General features: G+C 47.3%; 1 protein-coding gene across 1 annotated transcript; it reads right to left on the reverse strand.

The window, feature by feature from the left end:
• Window positions 1-26,229, reverse strand: LOC129403342 (serpin A3-8-like). Its single transcript, XM_055130264.1, has 7 exons — window positions 26,062-26,229; window positions 20,019-20,080; window positions 5,296-5,867; window positions 4,667-4,943; window positions 3,198-3,345; window positions 2,107-2,320; window positions 1-95 (listed from the first exon to the last, which is right to left on the reverse strand). Exons 1-7 carry the CDS (start codon window positions 26,227-26,229, stop codon window positions 1-3), a joined length of 1,536 nt encoding a protein of 511 aa, XP_054986239.1.
• Between the last annotated feature and the right edge of the window lie 1,705 nt (window positions 26,230-27,934).

The following is a 27,934-nucleotide window of genomic DNA, read 5'->3' on the forward strand; positions in this document are numbered from 1 at the left end:
CTATGGGGTGTCAGCAGCATGGGGGACCCACTTGTGGGTGCCCAGCTGCAGGGATGCCCAGTTATGGTCCACCGAGGCAGACATGAGCCTCACCCCTGTGGGACAGAAACTCCCCCTTCAGGGACACTCACCCCACTGGGCGCCCTGCAGAGGCTCAGGTCTCGGAGCGCCCTCTGTGCCCCCGGGCTCTGGGACCCCAACCAAGGCCCCTCCCAAGCACACTCCCAGCATGGAACAGCCAAGGATTAGTAATGTCAGAGATATGGATAGAGACCCTGGGACAGAAAGAGAGAGACAGAGACAGAGACAGAGACAGAGAGACAGAGACAAAGGTCCGTGCGTGCGCGCGCACACACACACACACACACACACACACACCCCTATAGAGCCAAGTGCTCCTTCTACACTCAGGCTTTCTATAAGCTCCCTACTCTGCCCCCTGCTGGTCACACGTGCCCAGAGCTCTGTGCCCAGCCTGGCCTGGCCCTCTTGATCTCTTCTGAAACCAGGAATCATCCAGAATCTGGGTCCATCTTTAAGGAGCAGTCCAGCTCACTCTTTCTCCACAGCGACCTTCCTGCCACCCCCAAATCAAATTCCCAAGTTTCCCTCTTCGCTTCTATTTGGTTTATGGATGACCCAAAGGCCTTGTTATACCAGAAATAAACAAGGCATTTTGTTTACTTTGTCAACGACTATTTTAACAGCGTGTGTACATGAATTGAATCTCATCCAAAATTTGGTGCAAATACCCTGGGCTCTTTTGCTGTTGCTGTTTGTTTTGGGGCCAACTGGGCGGTACTCAGGGATCTTTTTTTTATGTGGTTTGGGTATCCATATTTGGTGCAGAATCACCCGAAGTCCCAGAATTTGAGTGGGGCCTGGTGTTGGGCACATTATCTGGGCTGCCTCTAGGTGCCTTCACCTGTCTCTTCTCTCCCTTGTCACCCCTGCAGGGTCACTCCAGTCTCTACCTGGGGTCCCCTCATTGTGTTGTCTCCAATTCCAGCCTTTCTGGGTCCCTGCACCCTTGACCCTCAAGCTCCCATTGACTCATGGCCCAGCACACAGGGGGACCCACTGTGGTGATGACATGTTTGTGCCCTGCAGCTGACCTGCAGGGTCCTCACCCACTCCCCACACTGTGGGGACCCCCGACCCTCCCCACAGTGCAGGACCCCACCCCATGCCCACACTGTAGATGCATAGCGTCAGCCCTGAGTTGAATTCTGGGTCTCCTTAATGGTGGTCGAAATGCTTAATCTCCTGGTGGGGGGGCTCCCTGCCCTCAGAACTGGCTCTCTAGACACCCAAATCAGTGGCCTTGTGGGGAATGATTGATTCTCTCTGCTCCCCAGATCCCGGGACTAATGACAGCACCGATGTCACATGGTGACAGCAAGACTGAAAATGGGCATGTCCTGAGAGATCTCAGCAGACTGCCTGTAGGAGGTGCAGGCTTCCATCCATCATCACACCTTGAGGGAGAGAGACACCTGTTCTGGTGCCCGGGTGACCTGAGGATGCAGGGACCAGGCTCAGTTCAGCTCTGCTGCTCTCCCGCGGTGCCCCCGCCTTCATTTCTGCTGCTGGGTCAGGGGCTTCTGTCCAGGAAGGAGGGGGACCCTGAGGAACTGAGGGGCTCCAGCTGAACCTGGTTGAAAATTTTCTCCCAAACTGGGCTGCTGGAGCCAGGGCTAGCGTCCTAGCAGGGGTGCCAGCTCAGCTGAGGCCCTGACTCGGGTGCTCTGAGGGGTCCAGTCGGACAGTCTTGGTCCTGGGCCGAGTACACCCAAATTGAGCAGAAAGAGCCAAGGAGATGGAAGCAGCTAGATTCCCCAGGTCTGCGCCCCTGAACATGGACTGCCCAGAGCTGAGGGACAGGGCTGAGGTCCAGGAACAGGGGCCAGCGGAGGCAGATAAAGGGTCCCTCAGGGACCTCTGGGTCATGTGTGGTGAGGAAGATGTTTATTGTTCTCACGCAGCCCCCCCCCCCCCACTGGACACAGCCACCAGGAAGGTGACCCAGGTGGGCCGGGGTGTGAGGGTCCTGGGCAGTGCCAGCTTCTCGTGATAGGTCCCATTATTCCCTTACATACGGCACACTTGCTCCAGGCAGGGTCGGGTTGGCCACTTTGCCCAGGAAGAGGATGCCCTGTGTGTCCTCTGAGATGACGGCCACCAAGAAGGGCCTGTTGAAGTTCACAGTTATAATATTTGGACTTGTGCCAAGAGGATTAGGTTCATTTCCTGTGGTGGCATCTCCTTCAGTTCCTTCAGAGCCATTCTCGGACACATCCAGCAGAGCTGTGTGGACCACCTGGGGAAACAGAGCTGTCACCACTGGGCAGGACGAGCAGAAGCAGCCAGCCTGCCAGAGCCCCATGAGGGGCAGCTGTTCCGGCCTGGGGGGTTATCTATCATGGTTCCCCCCAGATCCCAGCGGTGAGCCAGCACAGATGGGCAAATGGTTCGAGGGCCAGGAGTGAGCTCAGGTGGAACAGGCCGTGGGCAAGAGTGAGCTCAGGTGTGGAGACGAGAGAGGGGCCTCGGTGTCCTGCTCTGCCTGGGACAGTGCCTGAGGTCCCCAACACGCATCCTGGGAGGAGGAAGAGGCAACTCAGGGGCTTTTCCTTTGCTCCTAGAAGGAGCCCCTGTGGGTGGGGCAGTTGCTGACAGAGCACCTGGAGCAGAGTGGACAGTCCCGGCTTTCTGCTCCCTGCCTCCTGGCTGGGCCGTGCCCGTGATCTCTGCCTGTCCCCTGGCTGCCAGCTCCCAGGCCAGATCAGCCCGACCACCCTGGAAGGAATGAAATTTCACGCACTGGGGAGTCAGAGCAGGTAAGGTGTCCCCCCTGGCTGAGGTCCATCTCAGCACAGCCTATAGGATCCTTTACCCCGCGAGCTGCTCCCTGCTGTTCCCTGCTGGGCCAGTGACCAGTACCGAGCCCCCACTCTCTGGTGGGCCAGCAGAGGCTGGAGGGCTTGAGTGGCCCTGAGGCAGCACAATATGGGTCTCAACTCAGACACTTTTCCACCGCGGGGATGGGACCCCCAATCACACACCAACACTGCCGGGAGTCTGGGAGTGCAGGGATGCCAGAGGAGACACAGCTATGACCGACTCGGGGGCCCTCCGGACACCCAGCTGATGCACCCTGTCTTCTCAGAGACGGCAGGTCCGCAGCTCCGGCTCACCCTGGAAAGGCTCGCGTTCCTGGCGGGGGTGAGGCCTGAGAAATCCGCCTCCTGGGAGAAGACCTTGGCGATGCCCAGCTTAGGCAGGACTTCTTCCAAGTCATAGACCTCGGAGAGGGAGAACCTGGGCAGGTACAAGCTTGCCGTCCTAGGAGCAGAAGCAGACTGGCCTGTGCAGGCTCCCCTCAAGTACAGAGTGGAGGCTGGACCTAGCAGTGCTCAGTTACCGTACTGAGCTGCTGAGTGAACGTGACTGATCCTTGATTTAATAAATGAGGTAGCAAAAAAATAAAGAAATGAGTAAATAAATGAGTAAGAGAATAATCAGTGAGTGAATGAACAAGTGAATAAATGTGAGTAAATAATAAATCATTAGGTAGTGGAAGAAATGACATCTGCACCTGTATGTTCACAATAGCCAGAATCTAGAAATAACCCAAGTGCCTGAGAACAGATGAGTGGTTAAAGAAACTTTGCTACATCTACACAATGAAATACTATGCAGCTGTTATGAAAGACAGAGTCATAAAATCTGATTATAATTGGAAGGTCATGGAGAGTATCATGCTAAGTGAAATGAGTCAGAAAGAGAGGGACAGACATAGAATGACTGCACTCATTTGTGGAATATAAAATATCATAATATGAGACTGGCACCGAATTACATTTGAGACAAAGGCCAGGAAGATTGTTCCATAGATGGAAGCCTGCCTTATGAGATGGGAGAGAAGGCAGCTGGAATAGAGAAGGGATCACTTAGTCAATGATAGTTGTTGGAACCGCTCGGATTGGATATGTGTGCTGAAAGTAGATAAAGAACCAAAAATGATAGCCTCTCAGTATCTGTATTGCAAACCATAATGTCCCAAAGAAGAGAGAGAGAGTATGGGGGAAATTGTCTGCCATAGATACTGGGGGATTGGTGGGGCAGTGGGGGGAAAGATATTGGGGACATTGGTGGTAGAAAATGTGCACTGGAGGAGGGATGGGTATTCAATCGTTGGGAGACTGAATCTCAAACATAAAAGTTTTGTAACTGTAGCTCATGGTGATTCAATTTAAAGAAAAAGAATAAAAAGTAGAATAAAAAAGAGTATATGGGTAAGTAAGTCAACATGTGAGTAAATGGTCCTATCTGAGCTGGTGTGAAGCTGTCCCCAAGCCTGTCTAACCCCAGTTGTCTTTGTTTATCCTCTGCTTGGCACTATGCTGGGGTGGGTGTTGGAGAGAGGCAGGTGAGTGCCAGGTTGGTTGAGAGTCCTCACCCCACACCTTGACCATTTGCCTCTCAGAGGCAACTGGTCTCCCTGACACTCAGGAGTGATATAGGCCCCAGAGCTGGGGAGCCCCAAACCTAGTGGTTTCCCCCTGAGGGATGTTACTGTTCTGGGGTTGGTGGTGTCCGTGGTGTTGGTGGATGGGGAAGAGAGGACCATGGAGGAGGAGCCAGCAGAGATGGGTTGTGGTACCTTATTTTCAGCGACTTCCTCCAGCGTTGGAGCGTGTCTGGGAGCAGTGCAGCCTCCACCCTGGACATGTTACCCTGGTCAGGGAGGATGAGGAGAGCTAAGGCAACACTACTCGTGTATGGGAGCTGAACCAAGGTGCTGGAGAGCTCCTCGTCCCGGAAGTAGAACACCTCCAGGTTATCAGCTCTCATCATGGGAGTCTTCAGCACGGTGATGTCGCTCTCGTAGAAATATGACATGAAGGTGTTAGTGGGGTCAAAGGGCGTCATCCACTTGGCTAGAGGCAGAGAGAATGATGGAAATCATGGGGGGTAGTGCATCCTGTGTGCTCTGCACATGGTCCCTGAGTCCCTGAGTCCTGAAATACCCTCAGCCCACCCCAGACCCTGTGGGGTGTCTAGGCTTGATTTGTGAAGGCATTTTAAGAACGGGGAGACCCCACAAATGTAGAATGGGGGACAAGGTAGCCAAGAGCTGGCTGATGTGCTGACTGAGAACCAGTGGGACTTCAGGAGTACAGGGAAATGGGAGTAGGGGATGGGGAAGAGGTCAGGGTTGCTGGGAGCAGTTACAGTCAAGGACAAATGGGACTGGTGAGCCCCGGTTCCCTCCCACATGCGTGACCTCACCTTTGAAGAGGAGGGAGTTCACCAAAAGCATCTTGGTCTGTTTGTTTAAGTCTAGTACCACGTCCAGGATTTTCCCGTTTGTTTTCTGCTCCACATAGTCATTGATGAGCTTCACGGTGGTGGTGAGATTTTGGAAGTCTACAGAGGTGGCTTTGGCTCCATACAGGGCCTGAGCTTTTTTCTGGAAATCCTTCTTCAGCACCAGCTGCTGGTCCACAAACAAGGTGGTGGTCATGTTCAGCTGCAGGATGTTCCTGGTCATGTTCAGGAGGCTCCTCGCCAGATGAAAGCCCCAGTAGATGTCGGCCTCAGGTGTCTCGTTGAAGTTGAACTTTAGGCCCTGGAGGATCTCGGTCTTGGTGTGGCCACCGGTCCCAAGTGCCAAGAAGGCCAGAGCCATGGAGACGCTGAGTGGGGAGAAGATGATGTTGATCGAGGGATCTCGGGCAGCCAAGAGCCTGTAGAGGTTGAAGGTGAATTCATTGTTTCTGTGGACTTGTCTGGAGATATCCACGGGGGGGCCATGGTATATTTTCTGCATCTTCACCCTTAGCTCTTGGATGTGCGAAATGCTGCAGGAGACACGGAGACAGACGGCAGCCGCGAGGAGTAGAGCCAGCCGAAGAGACATGCCTCCTCCCTCAGTCTGGAAGGAAAAGCATCTCTCAGGGTTTCCTGATAGTAGCACGCACAGGGCACGGCGGAGCTGGGGTTCCCGAGCTCTCGAGTTCCCAGGATCTGTCTGCTCCCATATTTGTGTTCCTGGGCTGACCTGTATGTGGACCTGGGGCACCCCGTCGAGGGTCCCTGACGCCAGTCCCACGTCAGCAGTGCAGGTCGGCCCACTGGCGCCAAAGAAGCTGCCCCTAAAGAGTGCTGCAGACAAAGGGTGTCATAGCGACTTGCAGGGGCACTGAGGCTTGAGCACTGAGGGTCTGGCCTGGGCACAGAGAGGGGCGCACCTCAGCTGTTCATGCACGGGCTCCTCCTTCCTCTGTAGAGAGTTTTCCTGCCTGGCCAGGCCACCCACAAAGCTTCATGTCTCTGCAAATCCCAGGACACTGGCCCACCCCTGGACCCTCCCTCGTGCCCTCAAGCCTAGGACCTCCATTCTCTGTCTGCCCATCTCTGTCCCTCTCGCATGCCCACTGCCCAAACCATCCAGTCGCTGTACTTACTGTCCCTGAGCAGAGCAGAGACAAAGGACCGTCAGGCTGTGTAGGTCGGAGACTGCTCAGAAGGCTTCCGTAGTGCTCATTTATCCCAGCAGGACCCGCCTCCAATCTCCTGCCTTGCCCGCCCCTACCTGCCCTGCCCTGTCCTGTCCTGTACTGTCCTGTTCTGTCCTGTCATCTATCTCCCAGCCCCCAGCCAGGCTGCAGCCAAACCTGGGAGCTCAGCTGGGAAACCTTCACCTTCTCCTCTCCTCTGGCCCAGCTCTTACATCCATGACACTCTGTCCCACAGTCAACTTACAGCCCAGGAGAACTTGCACTGCTGTGGGAGGAACTGGGCCAGTCAAGGTCTCCAGGAAGAGGCTGCTCAGCACCAGCCTCTCCACAGTGCCCCCTACAGCCAGCCACTCTGTGAGAGCATAAGCTTGAGGGGGGGCTCTTGAGCAGCTCCAACCTTCCCCCTGCCCAGGGGCTTTCTCAATCCCTCTTCCTTGAGACCTTGACTTGCCCAGTTCCTCCCACAGCTGTGCAAGGTCTAACTCCAGATCTCATTTCTTCCCTGAACTCTCACAGAGGCTCTGTCACGTGATGGAACCTGATGGACCACCAGGACAATCCTATACCAGCACTGAGCTCTGCATCACTTGTGCTCTCACAGGACAGTACTCACAAGACTAGGAGTCCTCAGGTTCAAATTTGAACAAGGGAAACAGAACACCAGAAATATAATGTAGAATTGTTACAGATGAATTCGTCTCTGGGGTGAGAACTTTAAATCTCAGCATCTGTGTGGGCGATTCAAAACACCACTATCCGACTGGAAGCCCCAGCTCCTACCCACATCCAACATCCTCTGACATAGAAACAGCCCAGTTCTACTACTGATTCTCATCAAGCCACCAAGCCACTAATTCCTTCCAGTTCCACAGCTCCTGGAGGTCATGGCCTCCAAATTTCATAGTTCTGTGTCAACTATTGTTCTAGTCCATGATGCACTGAATATAGAAGTTAATTGCACTCAGAAACAGAGAATAAAATCAAACACTTGGAAATTAAGCAGCTCACTATGATCAATTAGTGGGTTAGAGAGGAAATCAGATGAAACCAGATTTTTAGAAACAAACAAGAATGAGGTCACGAGTTACCAGAACTTGTGGGACACAGTTAAAGCAGTGGTTAAGGGGAAAGTTTACAGTTCTGCAAGCTTTCATCAGGAAGAAAAATATGGCCCACATTAACAACTTGAATTCACAGTTGAAGAGCTTAGAAAAAGACCAACAAAAGGAGCACAAAACAGGCAGAAGGAACAAAATCACAAAACTTAGAGCAGAAATTAATGAACTGAAATCCCAGAAAATGATCAAAAAGATCAGTGAAACAAAGAGCAGTTTCTTTGAATAAAAATAAGAAATATTGATAAACCACAGTCACAAAGAAAGAGAAAGAGAACTGTAATAAACCTAATTAGAAATGAAAGGAGGGATCTCACAACAGAAACTACAGAAATTCAAAAGATCATCGAAGGTTACTTTGTGAATTTGTATTCTCTGAAACAAGGGAACTTAGAAGAAATGGATAAAATAATGCATCCCCATAATCTCCCAAGACTGAAGAAGACTTCTAATACCTAAACAGATCTATCAATTTCAAGGAAATAGAAATAGTAATAGAAAGATTCCCCAAAGAAAAAGCCCAGTCCTAGATGGATTCACTAGTGAATGCTTCCAAACTTTTAAAGAGGAACTACTGCCAATATTTTTCAGACTTTTCCAGCAAATTAAAGAAACAGAAACACTGCCAATCTGTTTCTAGGAACAAAGATCACCCTGATATCAAAAGCAGAAAGAAGCATCACAATAAAGAGAACTACAGGTTGATATCCCGGATGCAAAGATACTCAACAAAATATTAGCAAATAGAATCCAGTGATTCATCAGAAAGATCATACACCTTGAACAACTGGCATTCACCGCAAGAACGCAAGGATTGTTTAACATTCACAAGTCGGTCGACATAATTGTCACTGTCACTGTCATCCCATTGCTCATCAATTTACTTGAGCGGACACCAGTCACGTCTCTATTGTGAGACTTGTTGTTACTGTTTTTGGCATATTATTGGATATGCCACAGGTAGCTTGTCAGGCTGTGCCTGAGTCAACATAATACAACTATAAATAAAAGAAAAATAAAACCCATTGGATCATATCAATAGATGCAGAAAAAGCATTGACAAGATCCAGCACCCGTTCATGATAAAAACGCTCAACAAAATTGGAGGCGAAGGAACCTTTCTCTGTATAATCAAAGAGGGTGGGAGGAATACTGGGATCATTGGTGGTGGAGAATGGGCACTGGTGGAGGGATGGGTACTCAAGCATTGTATGACTGAAACACAAGCACAACAATTTGTAAGTCTGTAAATGTACCTCACGTTGATTCACTAATAATAATAATAAAAAAGAAATGGTGACCAAGATGCAAAGAAAGCACAAGGAATGGGAAAAATTGTTTATGCAATACCTATCAGATCAGGGGTTAATAATAAAGATATATAATATACTGGTAGAACTTTACAAGAAAAAGACATCCAAAATGGGGAGAAGAAATGAACCGAAACTTCCTCAAAAAAGGAACCCAAATGACTAAAAGACACATGAAAAATTAATTTTTTTAATTTTAATTTTTATCGCATCTCTGCACAGCTTTGTGAGCTCAGACGTTAGCTTGTGGTTGCCTGAGGCTCGTGCCAAATCACGTTGACGAATGAGTTCGAGAGTTTCCGAAGACAAGCGTCTCTTTGTGGCTTTCTCACTCTTGGCATTCTTCGCACAGTCATGGAGGTGCTGAACCAGTTGATAGTATTCCTCGTCGATGTTGCCAAGGATGGCATCTGCCCACGTTGCTGCAATAGTGCCAAAGAGCTCCCAGTTGGTGGTCATTCTAGGAGTTGTCTTCTTAGACTTAAATTTTGCAGACTTTTCTCCCCACTCTGTGAAGTAGAATTTTGCACGAAAGAGACGGTGATCCGATCCCGTTTGAAATTTTGGGACAACAGCGACATCGGTCAGGCAAAACCTTTGATTGAATATGATGTGGTCAATTTCGTTGTGGAGTGTCCACTGGGAGACTCCCATGTCCAGCGTTTAGATTTGGCCTTCTGTAACTGTGTGTTACCTTGGATGGTCTTGGTCGACATGATGAATTCAGACAGTCTTTCACCCTGATCGTTCCATTCTAGGCTATGTGTCCCAATGTGGAATTCTTCAGGCAACCTTTTCGTACCTATCTTGGCATTAAAATCACCAACAATGATCTTGAAGAAGGTGTGGTCTTCTTTATAGAACTTCTCCAGTTCCATGTAGAACCTCTCAATTTCTTCTTCATCGTAGTTGGAAGTTGGTGTGTAGACGATGAAGATAGAAACTGCAGGCAGTGAGCCACATCTATTCAAGCGTAATCATCCAATTCGGGTTGTTAGGCATTCGAATGAATCGATGCTTATGGCCAAGTTTGTGTTGACAAGGACACCAATGCCACCAACACCTCTGTTGTCACATGTTCCAAGGAACAATTCTTCTCCAGTGTTGAAAATGGCATGAAGTGATTGATGTCTCCTTGTTTCGGTCAGACAAATGATGTCGTACTTGATCTTCTGCGTTTGCACCATCAGGTCCTTGATGAGTGCTTCTGATGCCAGTGTCCGTGCAATTGAAAGTACAGACAATCATTTAAGTCTTGCTTCGTTTTGGCAGTCTAGTTCGTCCCTGAGATTTTTTCAGCCTCCTTTGCTCATCTTTCTTAACGCTGCCGTATCAGGGGCTCTTTCGGTGACAGGTGAATGAGGCCAATTGTTGTTTTTGTTGTTGGCATATCGAATACGTGACGGGTAGCTTGCTAGGCTCTGCCGTGCGGGCGGGATACTCTCGGTAGCTTGCCTGGCTCTCTGAGACGGACAGAGGCTTTTAGGACGGCCTCCAATTGACCTTAGAGGTGTTACCATAGTTCACACCAAATTTGAACCCTATCAAATATGGTGCGGGAATAATAGGTATTAAGTGTTTTATGGTGTGTCATGCAGCTGCTTTGTGGCCGCGTGGTCTCGAGAGTGGCCTGGAGCGTGGTGGTGGCTGGGTAGTGGATGTAGTGGGGGTCAGCTAGTGAGGTATTTATCTGGCTTGGGTAGAGTGGGACATCTGGGTTGGACCCCTCCCTCAGAAGCCGGAGATTGGAAGAGGCAGACAGAGGATCTTATTTCCAGGTCTCGTTGAACCTACAGTTCAAGGTCGCAAAGTTCTACTTACCTGGCTTTGCGGGGTTTCACTCCTGCTTGAGGTTCGGCTCAAGTGTCCTCCCGAGGCGGCCTGGAGCATGGCGCTGGCTGGGTAGTAGATGTAGTGGGGTCGGCCACTGAGGTATTTATCTGGCTTGGGTAGGGTAGGGTGTCTGGGTTGGTCCCCTCCCTCAGATGCCAGAGATTGCAGGAGGCAGACAGAGGATCTTGTTTCCAAGTCTCGTTGAACCTAGAGATGTGAAGAGATGCGATAAAGGAAGATCTTAGAGAAGAGCAGCAGTGTTGGCCAGTGCAGCAGAAGTCGGGAAAAGTATTTGCAATGCTCGCCTGTCCTTCGCCAACTACAGGACCAAGGTGACTTCCCTCCGATGTCCTGATGGATCTATCACATCTTCCAGAATGGCAATGGAGAGGATTATTCACGACTTCCACTCGGATCTCTTTGATAGCCATGTCCACCTGCCCACGTACCAAATTCCACAGGATGGATATGTCGTTCCCAACGTTCTCCCTTCTTAAATCCAACATGCCATTTCCTTGGTAAAGACGCATACAGCACTTGGTCCAGACAAGGTCAGACCCGAACACCTGAAGAATATGCCGCCTGTACTCATCAATACACTGGCTCGACTCTTTACTCACTACCTGTCTGAATGCAAGGTTCTGTCTCAGTGGAAAACCAGTAGGACTGTTCTGTTTTACAAGAAGGGAGACATTCACGACATCAGCAACTATCGCCCAATCTGCCCATTGTCCATCGTCTGCAAGTTGTTCACTCGTGTCATCCTGAATAGAATAGGCAGAACACTAGATGAAGCACAACCATGTAAGTAAGCTGGATTCCGAAAAGGATTCAGCACGGTAGACCATATCCACACAGTGACCAAACTCATTGAAGTTTCGCGAGAGTTCAAGATGCCGCTCTGTCTAATGTTCATTGACTTAAAGAAGGCCTTCAATTCTGTTGAGACTGTGGTGGTCATCGAAGCCCTGGCCAAACAGGGCATTCAAACTCAGGATATCAAAATCCTCCTTGAGCTGTATTGTGGATTCACCACCAGGATCTCACCATTCTACAAGGAATTGATCATTGATGTAAAGAGAGGAGTGTGGCAGGGTGATACCACTTCACCGGAACTCTTCAGTGCACCCTCGAGAACATCATGTGACGACTGGAATGGGAAGGAATGGGAGTGAAGATAGACTGTCGGCAATTACACCACGTCTGCTTCACTGATAACATCGTTCTCATAACGCCAAACATTAGCCCTGCGGCACAAATGCTGGCCAACTTTGACCTCGAGTGTGGAAAGGTCGGATTGCAGCTGAATCTCAACAAGACAATGTTCATGGGAAACAAACTGGTCCCTGAAGTTCCATTTGCTCTCAATGGAATGAACATCTCCGAATGCAGCAGCTATGTGTACCTGGATTGAGAACTCAACATGAGGAACGACTTGGTGCCAGATCTGCGCAGGAGGAAGAGAGCAGTGTGGAATGCATTGAAGGGTGTTGAAGAAGTGGTTAAGAGGTAGAAGAACCTCTGACTCTGGGCACATATTTTCGATTCCACCTTTCTTCCTGCACTAACATATGCCTCAGAGACCTGGGCCCTACACAAACAGGATGAGAGTGCTATTCGGGTATACCAAAGAGGAATCGAAAGAGCTATGCTGGGAATATCATGTCTCACTCAAGTGAGAGAAGGAATCCGGAGTTGTGACCTCCATGGACGGTCAAAAATCAGGGATGCTGTCTCATTTGCCAAGGCATTAAAAATCAGATGGGCCGGCCATGTAATGAGATTCAGAGACGACCACTGGACTAGAGCTGTTACCAACTGGATTCCACGGGACGTCCGAAGACCTCGTGGCCGCCCACCAACTTGATGGTCAGATTTCATCGTCAAATCCCTGAATGAATTAACGATTTGAGGCTCTTCCTGTTCCTGGAGTGAGTAGGTATCATTGGGTTGCACTAGCATGCGACAGGGACAAATAGAGACATTACTGGCACCCACTAGAGGAAATCGAAGATCAACTGGACTACATGTGATACAAGTGATACAATCTTAATCTTCAATTAAAAAATGTGTATACATCACTTATTGTCAGGTAGGTTCAAATGAAAACAATGAGATATCATCTCACACCAGAGACTGGCAAACATCCTAAAGAACGAGAGCAACCAGTGCCGACGCGGATGCAGGGATCAAGGGACTCTCTTTCATTGTAGATGGGAATGCTTACTGGTCCATATATATGGGAAACATGAACGCATTTTTTAAAACTAGGAACTGAGTTCCCATTTGACCCAGGAATATATCCTGGAGGCCCCAAAACACACAGCAGAAACACCATCTGCACTCCTATGTTCATCGCAGCAGTTTTCATCAGAGCCTGAATCTGGAAACAATCCAATCTCTGAGAACAGACAACTGGGTAAAGAAATTATGACATATCTGTACAATAGAATACTATGCAGCTGTTAGTAAAAGTGAAGTCATGAAATTTTTTATAAATAGAAGGACATGGAGAGTATTATGATGAGTGAAATGAGTCAGAGAGAGGGATAGACATAGAATGACTGCATTCATTTGTAGTATATTAGAAATACTACGAGAGCAATATCCAAGGCCAGGGAAAACCGGAGCCAAGAGGTCAATAGTTGGAAGCTTGTTGCAAGTGTGTTAGGATAGATTTGGGACCAATAGGACGATAATAGTTGGAAAAGATTACTCTGGACAAGAACTGAGTGTTGAAAGTAGGTAAAGAGATAGACATGATGACCTTTCAGTATCTGTATTGCCAAACATAGTGCCCAAAAGGGAGGAAGGAGAGAGAGACAGAGACAGAGAGAAATGAGGAGGAGGAGGAGGAAACGTGCCTGCCATAGAGGAAGACAGTATGAATGGGGTTAGGAGGGGACATTGGTGGTGAGAAATGGTACACTGGTGAAGGGACAGGTATTGGAACATGTATGCCTGAGATCCAATCAAATTTCATAGTATTGACAGCCCAGTAGGGGTACAACAAATTTGATGGGAAATTTGCATAGAATCCCGATAAGGCCAATAGGTGAAAATAATAACAAAAGGATCAACTTGCACCAACCAGCTCAGTGAATTTTCTGATGATGACTTTAGTAGCACCATTGTTTCATAGAGAAATGATCTAAAATAATCCTTTATTGATCAATTTCTTGATAATTCCATTTGCCATTTTGTTGTAACAAGGAATATGAAGTAAATGTGTGTCTTCTAAGGTGGGTAGGATTGGAAGGTAGGTAGGAAACTGGAAACATTGGTGAAAAGTTCACAATGGTGGTGGAACATTGAATACCTGGAATGATTGTATTATGAAGAATTTTATAAATCACAGTGATATGATAAAAATAATAAGGATTGTTAGAACATACATACAATTTATATTTTTTCCATAACTTAAATAATATTTATCTTATGTAAGAAATATAATTGGGTTGGAGATATAGCACAGCAGTAAGGCGTTTGCCTTGCATGCAGCCGATCCGGGTTCGATTCCTCCTCCCCTCTCGGAGAGCCCGGCAAGCTACCGAGAGTATCTTCCTCACACGGCAGAGCTGGCAAGCTCCCCGTCGTGTATCCAATACGCCAAACACAGTAACAACAAATCTCACAATGGAGATGTTACTGGTGCCTGCTCGAGCAAATCGATGACAGTGACAGTGACAGTGAAGAAATGTAATCACTGTTAAACTGGTTTCCCTTGAGGTTGTAGGATGATGGGAAATCTCTATTGCTACTCTTGTATTTGTTATGCATTTTTTTAAAAGTCTTCAAATAAAAGAATAAAAGTTATCATTGGGATCATTGCAATGACTAATTATTAAGTGTAAATATAACAAATGATGATTGGAAAACTTCTTTACAAAGGAACACAGAGTAAATGTTTAAGGCTTTCAGCTGTCATCTTGTCCCTAATAACTGCCCCAACTGCCTTGGAGTGAAGGTAACCAAACACAGGGAAGTGGGCAGGGCTGTGTGTCTATAAAACTTTATTTGCAAGAAACAGGTGGTCTCTTGGCTTTTATCTGGAACAGATGAAACTTTCTGTTCCCTTTTACCTTCATATAAATATAAATATTGCTTTACTCTCAACAAAATAGTCATCATGACTTCAAACAAACAACTGTCCTGTTTAAGCAAACAGTCTGTCTTGTTTGTGTTGCTGGTGGCAGAGCTTAGAGATGAATCCAGGAATCCTTATGGTAATCATGAGATCGAACTCATCATATACTTCATTGTACACACACATATTCAGAGATCAGTGAGAAAATACGTCGAGGGGCCAAAACGATCATATAACAGGGAGGGCGTTTGCCTTGTACATGGCCAACGTGGATTCAATCTCCAGCATTCCTTATGGCCCCCCAAGCACCACCAGGAGCAATTTCTGAGTGCAGATCCAGGAGTAAACTCTGAACTTTTCAGGTGTGACCTAAAAAGCCAAATATAAATGAATGAAATAAAACTTATCATTTTTAAAAAAGAAAAAGAAATTAAATATGTCTGTGGGGCAAAATGATGGGAACCTGACTCAACTGTCCACCCTTCTGACACACTATCATTACATCTTCAGAGTATTCCCAGCCCCCGTTGAATCTGACCTGTGCATGGGTCCAGAGAGATAGTATAGTAAGTAGTTTTCCATGCATAAACTGATCTGGGGTTGATCCCTGGCACCCCAAGATCCCCTGATCATAGCCAGGAGTGATTCCTGGGTGCAGATCCAATAGTAAGCCCTGAATATCATTGGGTGTGACTAAACACCCCCCCTTAAAAATTCCCCAAAACGATCTGACTCATGCACGTCTTTTTCCTTAATTTAATTAACCAGCATGTTTATGGGAGATAAAAGTAGAGCATCAGTAGTTGGCCCCTACCATGGAAGTAGATATAATTTTCCAGCACCATCAAGGTGTGGGCATTGAGACCAGATGCCAAATTAATCTAAACAAAGCACACGGTTTACTTGAAGTCAGGATAAATGTTTTGCTTGAGAGTTGAATGATATTCATGTGTTCCTGGGAAAATAGTAAAAGGGAACAGTAAGGGTCATCTATTTCAGCCAAAAGTAAAGGTGCTACCTGTTTCTAAAAAATTTAGTATTGATATAACTACCAGGGATCAGCATAACTATTTTTTTAGAAAGACAGAGTAAACTTTTGAGGCTTTTAGATGACATTTGTCCCTGGAATTTGCCTCACCTGCCTTAGAGGGAAAATAGCTAAACATAGAGATTGCTTTTTAAAAAACTTTTTATTAGTGAATCACCGTGAGGTACAGTTACAAACTTATGAACTTTCGTGTTTGCGTTTCAGTTATACAGTGATCATTTACCCATCTCTCCACCAGTGCCCATTCTCCTCCACCAATGTTCCCAGTATCCCTCCCACCACCCCAACTCCACCCCCCACCACCCCACCCTGCCTCTGCTGCAGGGCATTCCCTTTTGTTCTCTGTCCTTTTGGGTGTTGCAGTTTGCAATAGAGGTATTGAGTGGCCATCATGTTCAGTCTATAGTCTACTTTTGGCACGCATCTTTCAACCCGAATGGGTCCTCCCAACATCCTGTTTGGTATTCCCTTCTCTATCTCAGCTGCCTTTTCCCCCAGCATGTGAGGCCAGTTTCCAAGCTGTGGGCAGACTTTCGGGTCCTTATCTCTACTACTTTTGGGTGTTAGTCGCCCAATCTGTAACTTTATATTCCACAGATGAGTGCGGTTTTTCTATGTCTGTCTCTCTCTTTCTGACTCATTTCACTTAACCTGATACTTTCCATGTTGATCCACTTATATGCAAAGGTCGTGACTCATCTTTTCTAACAGCTGCATAGTATTCCATTGTGTAGATGTACCAAAGTTTCTTTAACCAGTCATCTGTTTTGGGGAATTCCGGTTTTTTCCAGATTTTGGCTATTGTAAACAGTGCACCTCGAGGTAACCAGGGTTCAGTTTGAAACTGATGCCTTCTAGTCTTGTGAGCACTGTCCTGTGACAGCACAAATGAGGCAGAGCTCAGTGCTGGGACAGGTTTGTCCTGGCGATCCATCATGTTCCATCATGGGACAGAACCTCCGTGAGTGTTCAGGGAAGGAACGAGAGCCAGAGTTAGACCTTGCGTAGCTGTGCGAGTTACCGGGCAAGTCAAGGTGTAGAGGAAGAGAGACTGGGAAAGACTCAGGGCAGGGTGTACGTTTCAATAAAAGGACGGTGGGCCCACGCATGCGGGGGGCTTGAGAGTTCAATGACTGAAAGCTGCCTCCCCAGGCCAGACGATGGGTGAATGGACGAGGGGAATGGAGACACAGGAACCGGGCTCCAGGCTGGTTATCATTTGGTTCATTTCTCTCTCCTCCCCAGCGTGGTCGGATCTCTCCTATTATTGTGCACTCGTAGTCATAGTTTTGGTCTTAGTCCCTGTAATCAGAGTTCCATCATCCAAGTCTCCTTGTCTTTCACATATGTACTCAGCATCCAGTCCTCAGAGTCAGTCTTCAGCTGACTCCGTCAGTCAGTCAAGTCCAGAATTTATCATTTCCAACATCCAGTCCCAGCGTCTCGTCTTCATCTCGGTCTCCGCATCTCCTTCTTAGCATCTCCTCCCAGAGTCCAGTCCCAGAGTCTCATCCCAGAGTAGTTCTGTTCTTCTCCAACGTCTGTTTCCAGAGTCTAGCTTTTTCTTACCCCTTACAGCATGGTTATATAGAAATCATGAAGGGTGGGGATGCAAAGCTGGGGTCAAACACGATCATAACAACAAAGTGATGCAAAGCCTCTCCTTCAGGAGATTAACTCAAGGACAAAACCTCATCTGAAGATTCAGCATTGCAGATTAAAAGGAGATCCACCCAAGGGCGAGATTCCATCCGAGGTGTATTACTTTCTCCTTTCCTCAGCTATTAATCCATTTAAACAGTCATTGTAAATTTATTTATTATGATAGCTCTAGCAATGTCATTCTGTATGAGCACAGTAAAAGAGATATTAAACTTAAAGTTTGGTTCTTCCTGGGGACATCTCCCTATATGTTCCATGCCATAGTCCTCAGGCCAGGTTAGACTTTCCTTGACAATTGACAACCCCAGCAGGGTCCTTATTCAATTACTACTTATTGGGTCATAACAGAATTTGTCCATGAACGTGCTCTTAACTTATCACTTGTCATCCCAGTGATCTTCAATTTGCTCAAGTGGGCACCAGTAATGTCTCCATTCGTCCCTGTCGCATGCGAGTGTAGCCCAATGATATCTGCTTTCTCCAGGAACAGGAAGAGCCTCAAACTGTTTATTAAGGGTTTTGACGAAGAAGTCTGACCATCTCATTGGTGGGCAGCCATGTGGTCTTTTGATGTCCCGTGGAATCCAGTCAGTAACAGCTCTAGTCCAGCGGTTGTCTCTGGATCTCAATATGTGTCTGGCCCATCTCATTTTTGACGCCGTGGCAAATGAGACAGCGTCCTTGATTTTTGACCATTGATGGAGGTCGGAACTCCAGATTCCTTCTCTCACTTGAATGAAACGTAAAGCATGGCTCTTTCGACTCCTATTTGGGATATGTGAATAGCTTCCTCATCCTGTTTTTGTAGGACCCAGGTCTCTGAGGCATATGTTAGTGCAGGAAAAATGATGGAGTCAAAAAGATATGCCCAGAGCCGGAGGTTCTTTGTCTTCCTAACCACTTCTTTGATGCTCTTGAAGGCGTTCCACGCTGCTCTCTTCCTCTTGCATAGTTCTAGCAGCAAGTCGTTCATCATGTTGAGTTCTCGACCCAGGTACACATAGCTGCTGCATTCAGAGATATTCATTCCATTTAGAGCAAATGGAGCTTCAGGGACCAGTTTGTTTTTCATGAACATTATTTTGCTGAGATTCAGCTGAAGCCTGACCTTTCCACACTCTTGGTCAAAGTCGGCCAGCATTTGTGCCACTTGGCTAATGTTTGGCGTTATGAGAATGATGTCATCAGCGAAGCGGAGGTGGTGTAGTTGCCAACTGCCTATCTTCACTCCCATTCATTCCCATTCCAGTCATCGCATGATGTTCTTGAGGGTGGCACTGAAGAGTTTCGGTGAAATGGTATCACCCTGCTGTACGCCTCTCTTTATGTCAATGATCACTTCCTTGTAGAATGCTGAGATCCTGGTGGTGAATCAATAATACAGCTCGCAAGGGATCCTGGTGTACTGAGTTTGAACGCCCTTTTTGGCTAGGGCTTCGATGACCACTTCAGTCTCAACAGAATCGAAGGCCTTCTTTAAATTGATGAATGTTAGACAGAGCGGCATCTTGAACTCCCGCAAAAATTCAATGAATTTGGTCACTGTGCACATGGTCGATCATGCTGAATCCTTTTCAGAACCCGGCTTGTTCACATGGTTATCCTTCATCTAGTGTTCTGTCTGTACTATTCAGGATGGCTCGAGTGAACAACTTGCAGACGGCGGACAACAGGCAGATTTGACAATAGTTGCCTATGTCGTGAATGTCTCCCTTCTTATAGAATAGAACGGTCCTGCTGGTTTTCCATTGGGATGGAATCTTGCATTTGGACAGGTAGCATGTGAAGAGCCAAGCCAGTGTATTGACGAGTACTGGAGGCAGATTCTTCAGGTGTTCAGGTCTGACCTCGTCTGGACTAGGTGCTGTATTCATCTTTACCAAAAAAAAAAAAATGGCATGTCGGATTTTGGAACGGAGGACGTTGGGAATGACATATCCATCCTGCGGAATTTGGTATGTGGGCAGGTGGATGTGGCTGTCAAAGAGATCCGAGTAGAAGTCATGAATAATCCTCTCCATTGCCCTTCTGGAAGATGTGAAAGATCCATCAGGATGTTGGAGGGCAGTCATCTTGGTCTTGTAGTTGGCAAAGGACAGGCGAGCGTTGGAGGGTGCTGGTGTGTTTGTGTGTGTGTGTGTGTGTGTGTGTGTGTAAGCATGTAAGGGATAAAGAAAGCAGAGGAAAGGTGGATCCACAGCCAGAGGATCATCATAGTCCTCTGGGGGCTAGTGGGGAGAGGGTAAGCTGCCGCTACCTTCCTCCCCAGGAATTTCCCCATCACACTGGTGAAGAAACCACACAAATCCCAAAGAACTGCGGGTGCTCCCAAGCTGGAGACACATGGAGATTTGGGGCAGGGACTCACCTAGAGTAAAGGGTTCTCTGAGCTTCCCTCGATCTGCCCCTGGCTCCTCTCCTAGCTGCCCTTCCTACCTTATGTCCTTGGTGAGGCCCAGGGCCCCAGGTGGACTCAATCCTGAGTCCGCTGAGCTGCTCTGTAACATTAACGAGGCTGAAGGGGGCTCATGGAGCCCCAGTTCCTAGGTACTAGGTCAGAGGCACAGTAACAGCTTGGTCACACCAGCATCTGGGCACTGGTGGTGCTGGGATACCGCGCCACTCACCTCTGCGCTCTGGCGCCCTCTGCAGGTGGGTGGGACAGCCCGGAGTAGAGTTCTGGGACTCCCAAGAGGTGTTGAAAATGCTTGGTGGTCTGTGGGAGTTTCCTGCTTCCGATTGTGGCAATTGATCTCTGAACCCCCAATTCAGTGACCTTGTTGAGAATGACTGAACCTCTCTGTCCACCATTCCCAGGACTAATAACTGCATCGAAGTCACATGGAGATGGCAAGATCCAATGGGTCACTGCACACGGAGATCTCAGTGGACTGCCTGCAGGAGGTGTCCATCGGGCTTCAGCCCATCATCAAACCTCAGGGCTTGGCGACACCAGTCCTGGTGTCCAGGTGGAATGAGGCTCAGGGCAGCTCTGCTGCTCTCCCCATCTCCCCCCTGCCCTCCCATTTCCTGACTCCCTGATCCAGCTACAGTGAAAGACTTATTTCCTGAATTTGATCATTTTCTCCCAGAGGAGGAAGAGACACTGATACTGTGGTTTCCCTGTAGATCTGGAGCCCAAGCTCACACACGCCCCTCCACTGACCTCCCACTCTCCTGACCCGCCTGTGACTACTGCCTGCTGACCCTCTGTCCAGCTGCTCTTCCATGGAAAGCCCCCATGGGCCCCACCTGAGTTCCCACCTCCCGCACCCCCTTCTCAAATCACAATACCCCCTTCTGGTCCAGGGTCCCCATTCCCTCCATTGCCCTCAGTGGGCATCCAGTCCTCACCCTCAAGACACCAAACCACTGATGTGTGGAGGGGAATCACTCTCCCCTGGACAGAGGGTGGCAGAGGACCAGGTTTCAGCAGCAGGATCCCCTGCTGTCTGAATTCATGCCTGGGTCGAGTAGTGCTCAGTTACCAACACCCCGGCTGGATGAGTGAGTGAATAAATGAGTGAGTGAGAATAAAAGAAAGTGAATGAATCAGTGATGAATGAGTGAATGAAAAAGTGAATAACTGAATAAGCTACCTGCAACCCAGGCTGATTGAGTGAATAAATGGATGAGTAAGAAAGTGAGTAAAAGAAAAAATGAATGAATAAAATAGTAAGTGAACGAGTGTGTTCATAAATACATGAATGAGATTAATGCATAGTGAAAGAATAAATAAGTGCAGCTCACTACTTAGCAATCAGTGTGTCAAAGAGGAAATCAAAAGATTCCTGGAAAAAATAAAAAAGAAGACATGATCGGCCAGACTTTGGGCCACAGCAAAAGCAGTGTTAAGAGGAAAGTTGATATTGATGCAAGCATTCACTAGCGAGAAAGAAGAGGCTTGTGTAAATGGCCTAACTGCATAGTGAAGAAACTAGTAAAGGACCAACAAAAGGACTCAAAGCAGGCAGAAAGGGGGAAATAATAATACCCAAGGTCAGTACATACAAAGAGCAGGAGAACTGCTCTTCAGTAGGAAGCTTGTCACTGGGATGGGGCAGGGTCTACTTAGGGAAGGGAACACAAGGACAATGGTGGAGGGGAAAGTGTCTGCGACAGAGGGAGACTGGGAGATTGTGGTGAGAGGGAAACTGGGGACCCTGTTGGATGTAGTGGACAAGGCTGAAGGGACTGGTGTTGAAACAATGTACACCTAAAATTCAATCATAAATATCTTTATTACTTAGTATTTTACAGTGATTCAATTGAAAATTAGTTTTAAAAAAGAAAATAACCAACTTGAATTAAATAAACAATCTAAAAGACTAATTAAGCCAAGGGCACATTATTTTGTAAAAAATAAGTATGATCAACAAAAAATAACAATGCTCATAAAGAAATAAAGAGAACTGAATGTTGCAAGTAGGTAAAGGGATATATATGATTACCCTTCAGTACCTGTATTGTAAGCTATAATGCCCAAAAGGAGAGAGGAGAGAGAGCAAGAGTGAGATAGAGAGAGCAAGAGAGAAAGAGAGAGAGAAAGAAGAGAGAGAGAGAACAGTGCATGCAATAGAGGCAGGGCCGAGAGTGGGAGGGAAACTTAGGACATTGATGTTGGGAAATGTACACTAGTGAAGGGATGAGTGTTGCACCATGATATGACTGAAATTCAACCATGAAAAACTTTGGAACAGTGTATCTCATTGCTATTCAATTAAAATAGCACTGTAGCTCTATCATCCCATTGTTGTCTATTTGCTCCGGCAGGCACCAGAAATGTCTCCATTATGCGACTTGTTGTTACTGTTTTTGGCATATCGAATATGCCACGGGTAGCTTGCCAGGCTTTGCCGTGAGGGCGAGATACTCTCGGTAGCTTGCTGGTCTCTGAGAGGGACAGAGGAATTGAACCTGGGTTGGCTATGTGCAAGGCAAACGCCCTACCCACTGTGCTATCGCTCCAGTCCAATTAAAATCACTTGTATCACTTGTTGTCCCATTGATCTTTGATTTGCTCGAGCGGGCGCCAGTAACATCTCCATTTGTCCCTGTCAGGTGCTAGTGCAGCCCAATGATATCTGCTTGCTCCAGGAACAGGAAGAGCCTCAAATCGTTCATTCAGGGGTTTGACAATGAAATCTGACCATCTAGTTGGTGGGCGGCCATGAGGTCTTCTGACGTCCCGTGGAATCTAGTCTGTAATAGCTCTAGTCCTGCGGTCGTCTCTGAATCACATTACATGACCGGCCCATCTGAATTTTGATGCCTTGGCAAACGAGACAGTGTCCTTCATTCTTGACCGTCGACAAGAATCAAGGTCAGAACTTGAAGGTCAGAACTCTGGATTTCTTCTCTCACTTGAGTGAGAATTGCTCTTTCGATTCCTCTTTGGGATACACTAATAGCGTTCTCATCCTGTTTGCATAGGGCCCAGGTCTCTGAGGCATATGTTAGTGCAGGAAGAATGGTGGAATCGAAAAGATGTGCCTGGAGTCAGAGGTTCTTCGTCCTCTTAACCACTTCTTCAACGCTCTTGAATGCATTCCATGCTGCTCTCTTCCTCCTGCTCAGTTCTGGCCCCAAGTCGGTCGTCATGTTGATTTCTCGAACCAGGTACACATAGCTGCTGCATTCGGAGATGTTCGTTCCATTGAGAGCAAATGGAACTTCAGGGACCAGTTCGTTTTTCATGAACATCATCTTTTTTGAGATTCAGCTGCAATCCGACCTTTCTATACTCGTGGTTGAAGTTGGCCAGCATTTGTGCCACTTGGCTAATGTTTGGCGTTATGAGAACAATGTCATCAGCGAAGCGGAGGTGGTGTAATTGCCGACCGTCTATCTTCACTCCCATTCCTTCCCATTCCAGTCATCGCATGATGTTCTCAAGGGCGGCACTGAAGAGTTTCAGTGAAATGGTATCACCCTGCTGAACCCCTCTCTTTACATCAATGATCACTTCCTTGTAGAATGGTGAGATCCTGGTGGTGAATCCACAATACAGCTCAAAGAGGATTCTGATGTACTGAGTTTGAATGCCCTGTTTGGTTAGGGCTTTGATGACCACCTCAGTCTCAACAGAATCGAAGGCCTTCTTTAAGTCAATGAACGTTACACAGAGCGGCATCTTGAACTCTCGAAAAACTTCAATGAGTTTGGTCACTGTGGATATGGTCTGTCATGCTGAATCCTCTTCGGAACCCGGCTTGCTCACATGGTTGTCTTTCTTCTAGTGTTCTGCCTCTTCTATTCAGGATGACACGAGTGAAGAACTTGTAGATGACAGACAGCAGGCAGATAGGGCAATAGTTGCCGATGTCGTGGATGTCTCCCTTCTTGTATAACAGAATGGTCCTACTAGTTTTCCACTGAGACAGAACCTTGCATTCAGACAGGTAGCGTGTGAAGAGTCGAGCCAGTGTATTGATGAGTACTGGAGGCAGATTCTTCAGGTGTTCGGGTCTGAACTTGTCTGGACCAGGTGCTGTACGCGTCTTTACCAATGAAATAGCATGTCGGATTTCAGAAGGGAGAACATTGGGAACGACATGTCCATCCTGCGGAATTTGGCACGTGGGCAGGTAGACATGGCTGTCAAAGAGATCCGAGTAGAAGTAGTGAATAATTCTCTCATTGCCTTTCTGGAAGATGTGATAGATCCATCGGGACGTCGGAGAGCAGTCATCTTGGTCTTGTACTTTGCGAAGGACAGGCGAGTGTTGCAAATACTTTTTCTGGCTTCTGCTGCACTGGCCAACACTGCTGCTCTTCTCTCTTTGAGGTCTTTCTTTATTTCATCTCTGCACAACTTTGTGAGCTCGGATGTTAGCTTGTGGTTGCCTGAGGCTTGCGCCAAAGCACGTTGATGAATGAGCTCGAGAGTTTCCGAAGACAGGCATCTGTTTGTGGCTTTCTCACTCTTGGCATTCTTCGCACAGACATGGAGGTGCTGAAGCAGTCGATCGTATTCCTCGTCGATGTTGTCAAGGATGGCATCTTCCCACATTGCTGTAATAGTGCCAAAGAGCTCCCAGTTGGTGATCATTCTGGGAGTTGCCTTCTTAGACTTAAATTTTTCAGACCTTTCTCCCCACTCTGTGAAGTAGAATTTTGCACAAAGGAGTTGATGGTCTGATCCTGTTTGGAATTTTGGGTCAATAGCAACATCGGTCAGGCAAAACCTTCGATTGAATATGATGTGGTCAATTTCATTGTGGAATGTCCACCGGGAGACTCCCATGTCTAGAGTTTAGATTTGGCCTTCCGGAACTGTGAGTTACCATGGATGGTCTTGGTCGACATGAGGAATTCAGATAGTCTCTCACTCTGATCTTTCCATTCTAGGCCATGGGTCCCAATGTGGTGGAGTTCTTCTCAATAAAAAGTGGTAGGAATTAAAACAACATGGGAGTAGAATAAAGACAGACCCATAAGGTCAATGGAATGGTGGTGAGTATCCTGATACAGACTCTCAAATATACGATCACTTAGTATTTTATAAAGGAGCAAGAAATATGAAGTGGAACAAGGAAAGCCTCTTCAACAAGTGTTGGGAAAACTGGGCAGCTACATACAAATAAATGAACTCAGACCTCTTTCTACAGCCAGGAACAGATCAAAATTTATGAAGATCTCAATATCAAACCTGAATCCATAAAGCACATGGAGGAAAACAGAGTCAAACTCTCCATGACACCGAAGCTAAAAGTATCTTCAAAGGTGAAACAGCACTGCCAATAAGGTGGAAACAAAAATAAGCAAGTGGGATGACATTAAGCTAAGAAGCTTCTGCATCTCAAAGAAACCGTCACCAAAGTACAAGATGTCCCACAGAATGGGGAAATTATTTACCCAACACCCAGCTGATAAGGAGTTAATATCCAAGATATACAAGGTTCTGGTAGAACTTTACAAGAGAAAAAGTCATCAAACCCCACCAAAAATGGGAGAAGAAATGAATATAAATTCCTCAAAGACACTGGTGGAGGGATGGGTACTCAATCAGTGTATGACTGAAACGTAAACATGAAAGTTTGTCAGTCTGTAACTGAACCTCACAGTGATTCATGTAAAAACAATTTTAAGTAAAAAAATCCTCAAAGAAGAATAGCCAAAAGGCACATAAAAAATTCTCTACTTTATGAATCATCAGGGGCACACAAATGAAAAGAACAACGAGATATCACTTCATACCACATGAAAAAGATTAAGAACGACCAGTGCTGGTGTGTTTGAGGTGAGAAAGGGATTCTCATTAATTGTTGGTGGGAATATTTTATGGTCCAGCCTTTTTAAAAAATAATATGGGCATGTAGTTTTCTTCCAACTAAGGACCACTTTCCCAGGGGGCCTGGGGGAACAGGGGGTACAGAGGGGGAGACACAGCATGATAGACACTGGCGCCCCTCCCCTGAGTACCAGGATCCTCAGAGCGCGTCCCCCACAAAGCGATGAGTCCGCAGCTCCAGCTCACTTGGGAGATGCTCAGTCTCTGATCCTTGGTGATGCCTGAGAAATCCGCATGCTGGGAGAAGACGCTGCTGATGCCCAGCTGAGACAGGACTTGCTTCAGGTCATAGTCGCCAGAGATGGAGAACTTGGGCAGGTTCAGGCTTATTTTTCTGGAGCAAAAGCCAACCATGAGTGGCAGTCCCCTGGCCACGCCCCACTGCTTTCCCAGGTTCTGTTTCTGCCCAGTCACATCAGCACAACTTCTATCCTCCTTCCAGTAAGAGGGCTCCCCTCCTCCCCCTCTCCCCCTAGAAGTGGGCACTTCCCTTCTGCTTCCCCCCTGCAGGGGCGCTCCCCTTCTTCTTCCCTTTCCCCAGCAGGGGACACTACCTGCTTCTCTTTCTCCAGCAGAGGGCACTTGCTTCCTGCTTCCCTTCCCCTTGCAGGGACGCACCCTTCTTCCTGCCCACGCTCCCAACAGAGTGCGTCAGGAGAACCTGGGAAAGCAGTGGGGCCTGGGCGGGGGGCATCTTCTCTCAGAGGAGAAAGAGACATTTATGCTGTGGGTTGAGTGGCCCTGTAGAGCCGGAGCTCGAGCTCACATGTTCCACTTCACTGATCTCCCGTCCACCTGTGATTGCTGCACGCTGACTCTCTGTCCAGCTGCTCTTCCCTGGAAAGCCCGCTTGGCCCCCCCTGAGCTCCCACCTCCACTCCCCCCTTTTCAAATCACAACACCGCTCCATTTTAGGGTCCCCATTCTCTCCAATGGCCACAGTCGCCCACCCAGTTCTCACCCGGAGACACCAAAGCACTGATGTGTGGAGGGGAATCACTCTTCCCCGGACAGAGGGTGGCAGAGGACCAGGTTTCAGCAACAGGATGACCTCCTGTCTGAATTCATGCCTGGTCCGAGTAGTACTCAGTTATCAAGACTCTGCTGGTTGAGTGAATAACTGAGTGAGTGAGAATAAAAGAAAGTGAATGAATCAGTGATGAGTGAGTGAATGAAAAAGTGAATAAGAGTATACATTGATGAAACGCGACTCACATGGTAGAGGTAACTGTATTTTTAAAAAAATTTATTGATTCACCATGAGATATAGTTACAAGCTTTCATTTTTTATCTCTCAATGAAACAGTATTTTTATTTTTTTTTTTTTTGTAAACTCTTTTTTAAAATTTATTTATTTTTAATTAGTGAATCACCGTGAGGGTACATTTATACATTTATGAGTTAAAGATTTATACATTTTTGTGCTCATTTTCCCTCATACAAAGTTCGAGAACCCATCCCTTCACCAGTGCCCATTCTCCACCACCAGTGAACTCAGCATCGCTCCTACCCTCCCCAATCCCATCTCCCCCAACCCCACCCCGCCACTGTGGCAGGGTATTCCCTTTTGTTCTCTCTCTATAATTAGGTGTTGTGGTTTGCAATAAAGGTGTTGAGTGGCCACTGTGATCAGCCTCTAGTCTAAATTCGGCCCGCATCACCCTTTCCCCCATGGCCTCCGACCACATTATACTTGGTGATTTCTTCTCTGAGTTGCCCTCTCCCCAGAATGTGAGGCTAGCCTCCAAGCCATAAAGTCAACCTCCTGGTACTTATTTCTACTATTCTTGGGTGTTAGTCTCCTACTCTGTTATACTATATTCCACAGATGAGTGCAATCTTTCTATGTCTGTCTCTCTCTTTCTGACTCATTTCACTTTGCATGATACTTTCCATGCCGATCCACTTATATGCAAAATTCATGACCTCCTTTTTTCTAACAGCTGCATAGTATTCCGTTGTGTAGATGTACCAAAGTTTCTTCAACCAGTCATCTGTTCTAGGGCACTCGGGTTTTTTCCAGATTCTGGCTATTGTAAACAGTGCTGCGATGAACATA

This window comes from Sorex araneus, chromosome 3 (genome assembly GCF_027595985.1).
Source record: "Sorex araneus isolate mSorAra2 chromosome 3, mSorAra2.pri, whole genome shotgun sequence".
NCBI lineage: Eukaryota > Metazoa > Chordata > Mammalia > Eulipotyphla > Soricidae > Sorex > Sorex araneus.

Excerpts from the sequence above, each read along its gene's own strand:
- LOC129403342 (XM_055130264.1), bottom strand. The coding sequence starts at position 26,229 with ATGGTTGGCTTTTGCTCCAGAAAAATAAGCCTGAACCTGCCCAAGTTC. Across the intron at positions 4,944-5,295 it reads GAACTCCCTCCTCTTCAAAG|CCAAGTGGATGACGCCCTTT; the intron begins GTGAGGTCACGC and ends CTCTGCCTCTAG. Across the intron at positions 96-2,106 it reads CCCGACCCTGCCTGGAGCAA|GGGTGAGGCTCATGTCTGCC; the intron begins GTGTGCCGTATG and ends TCTGTCCCACAG.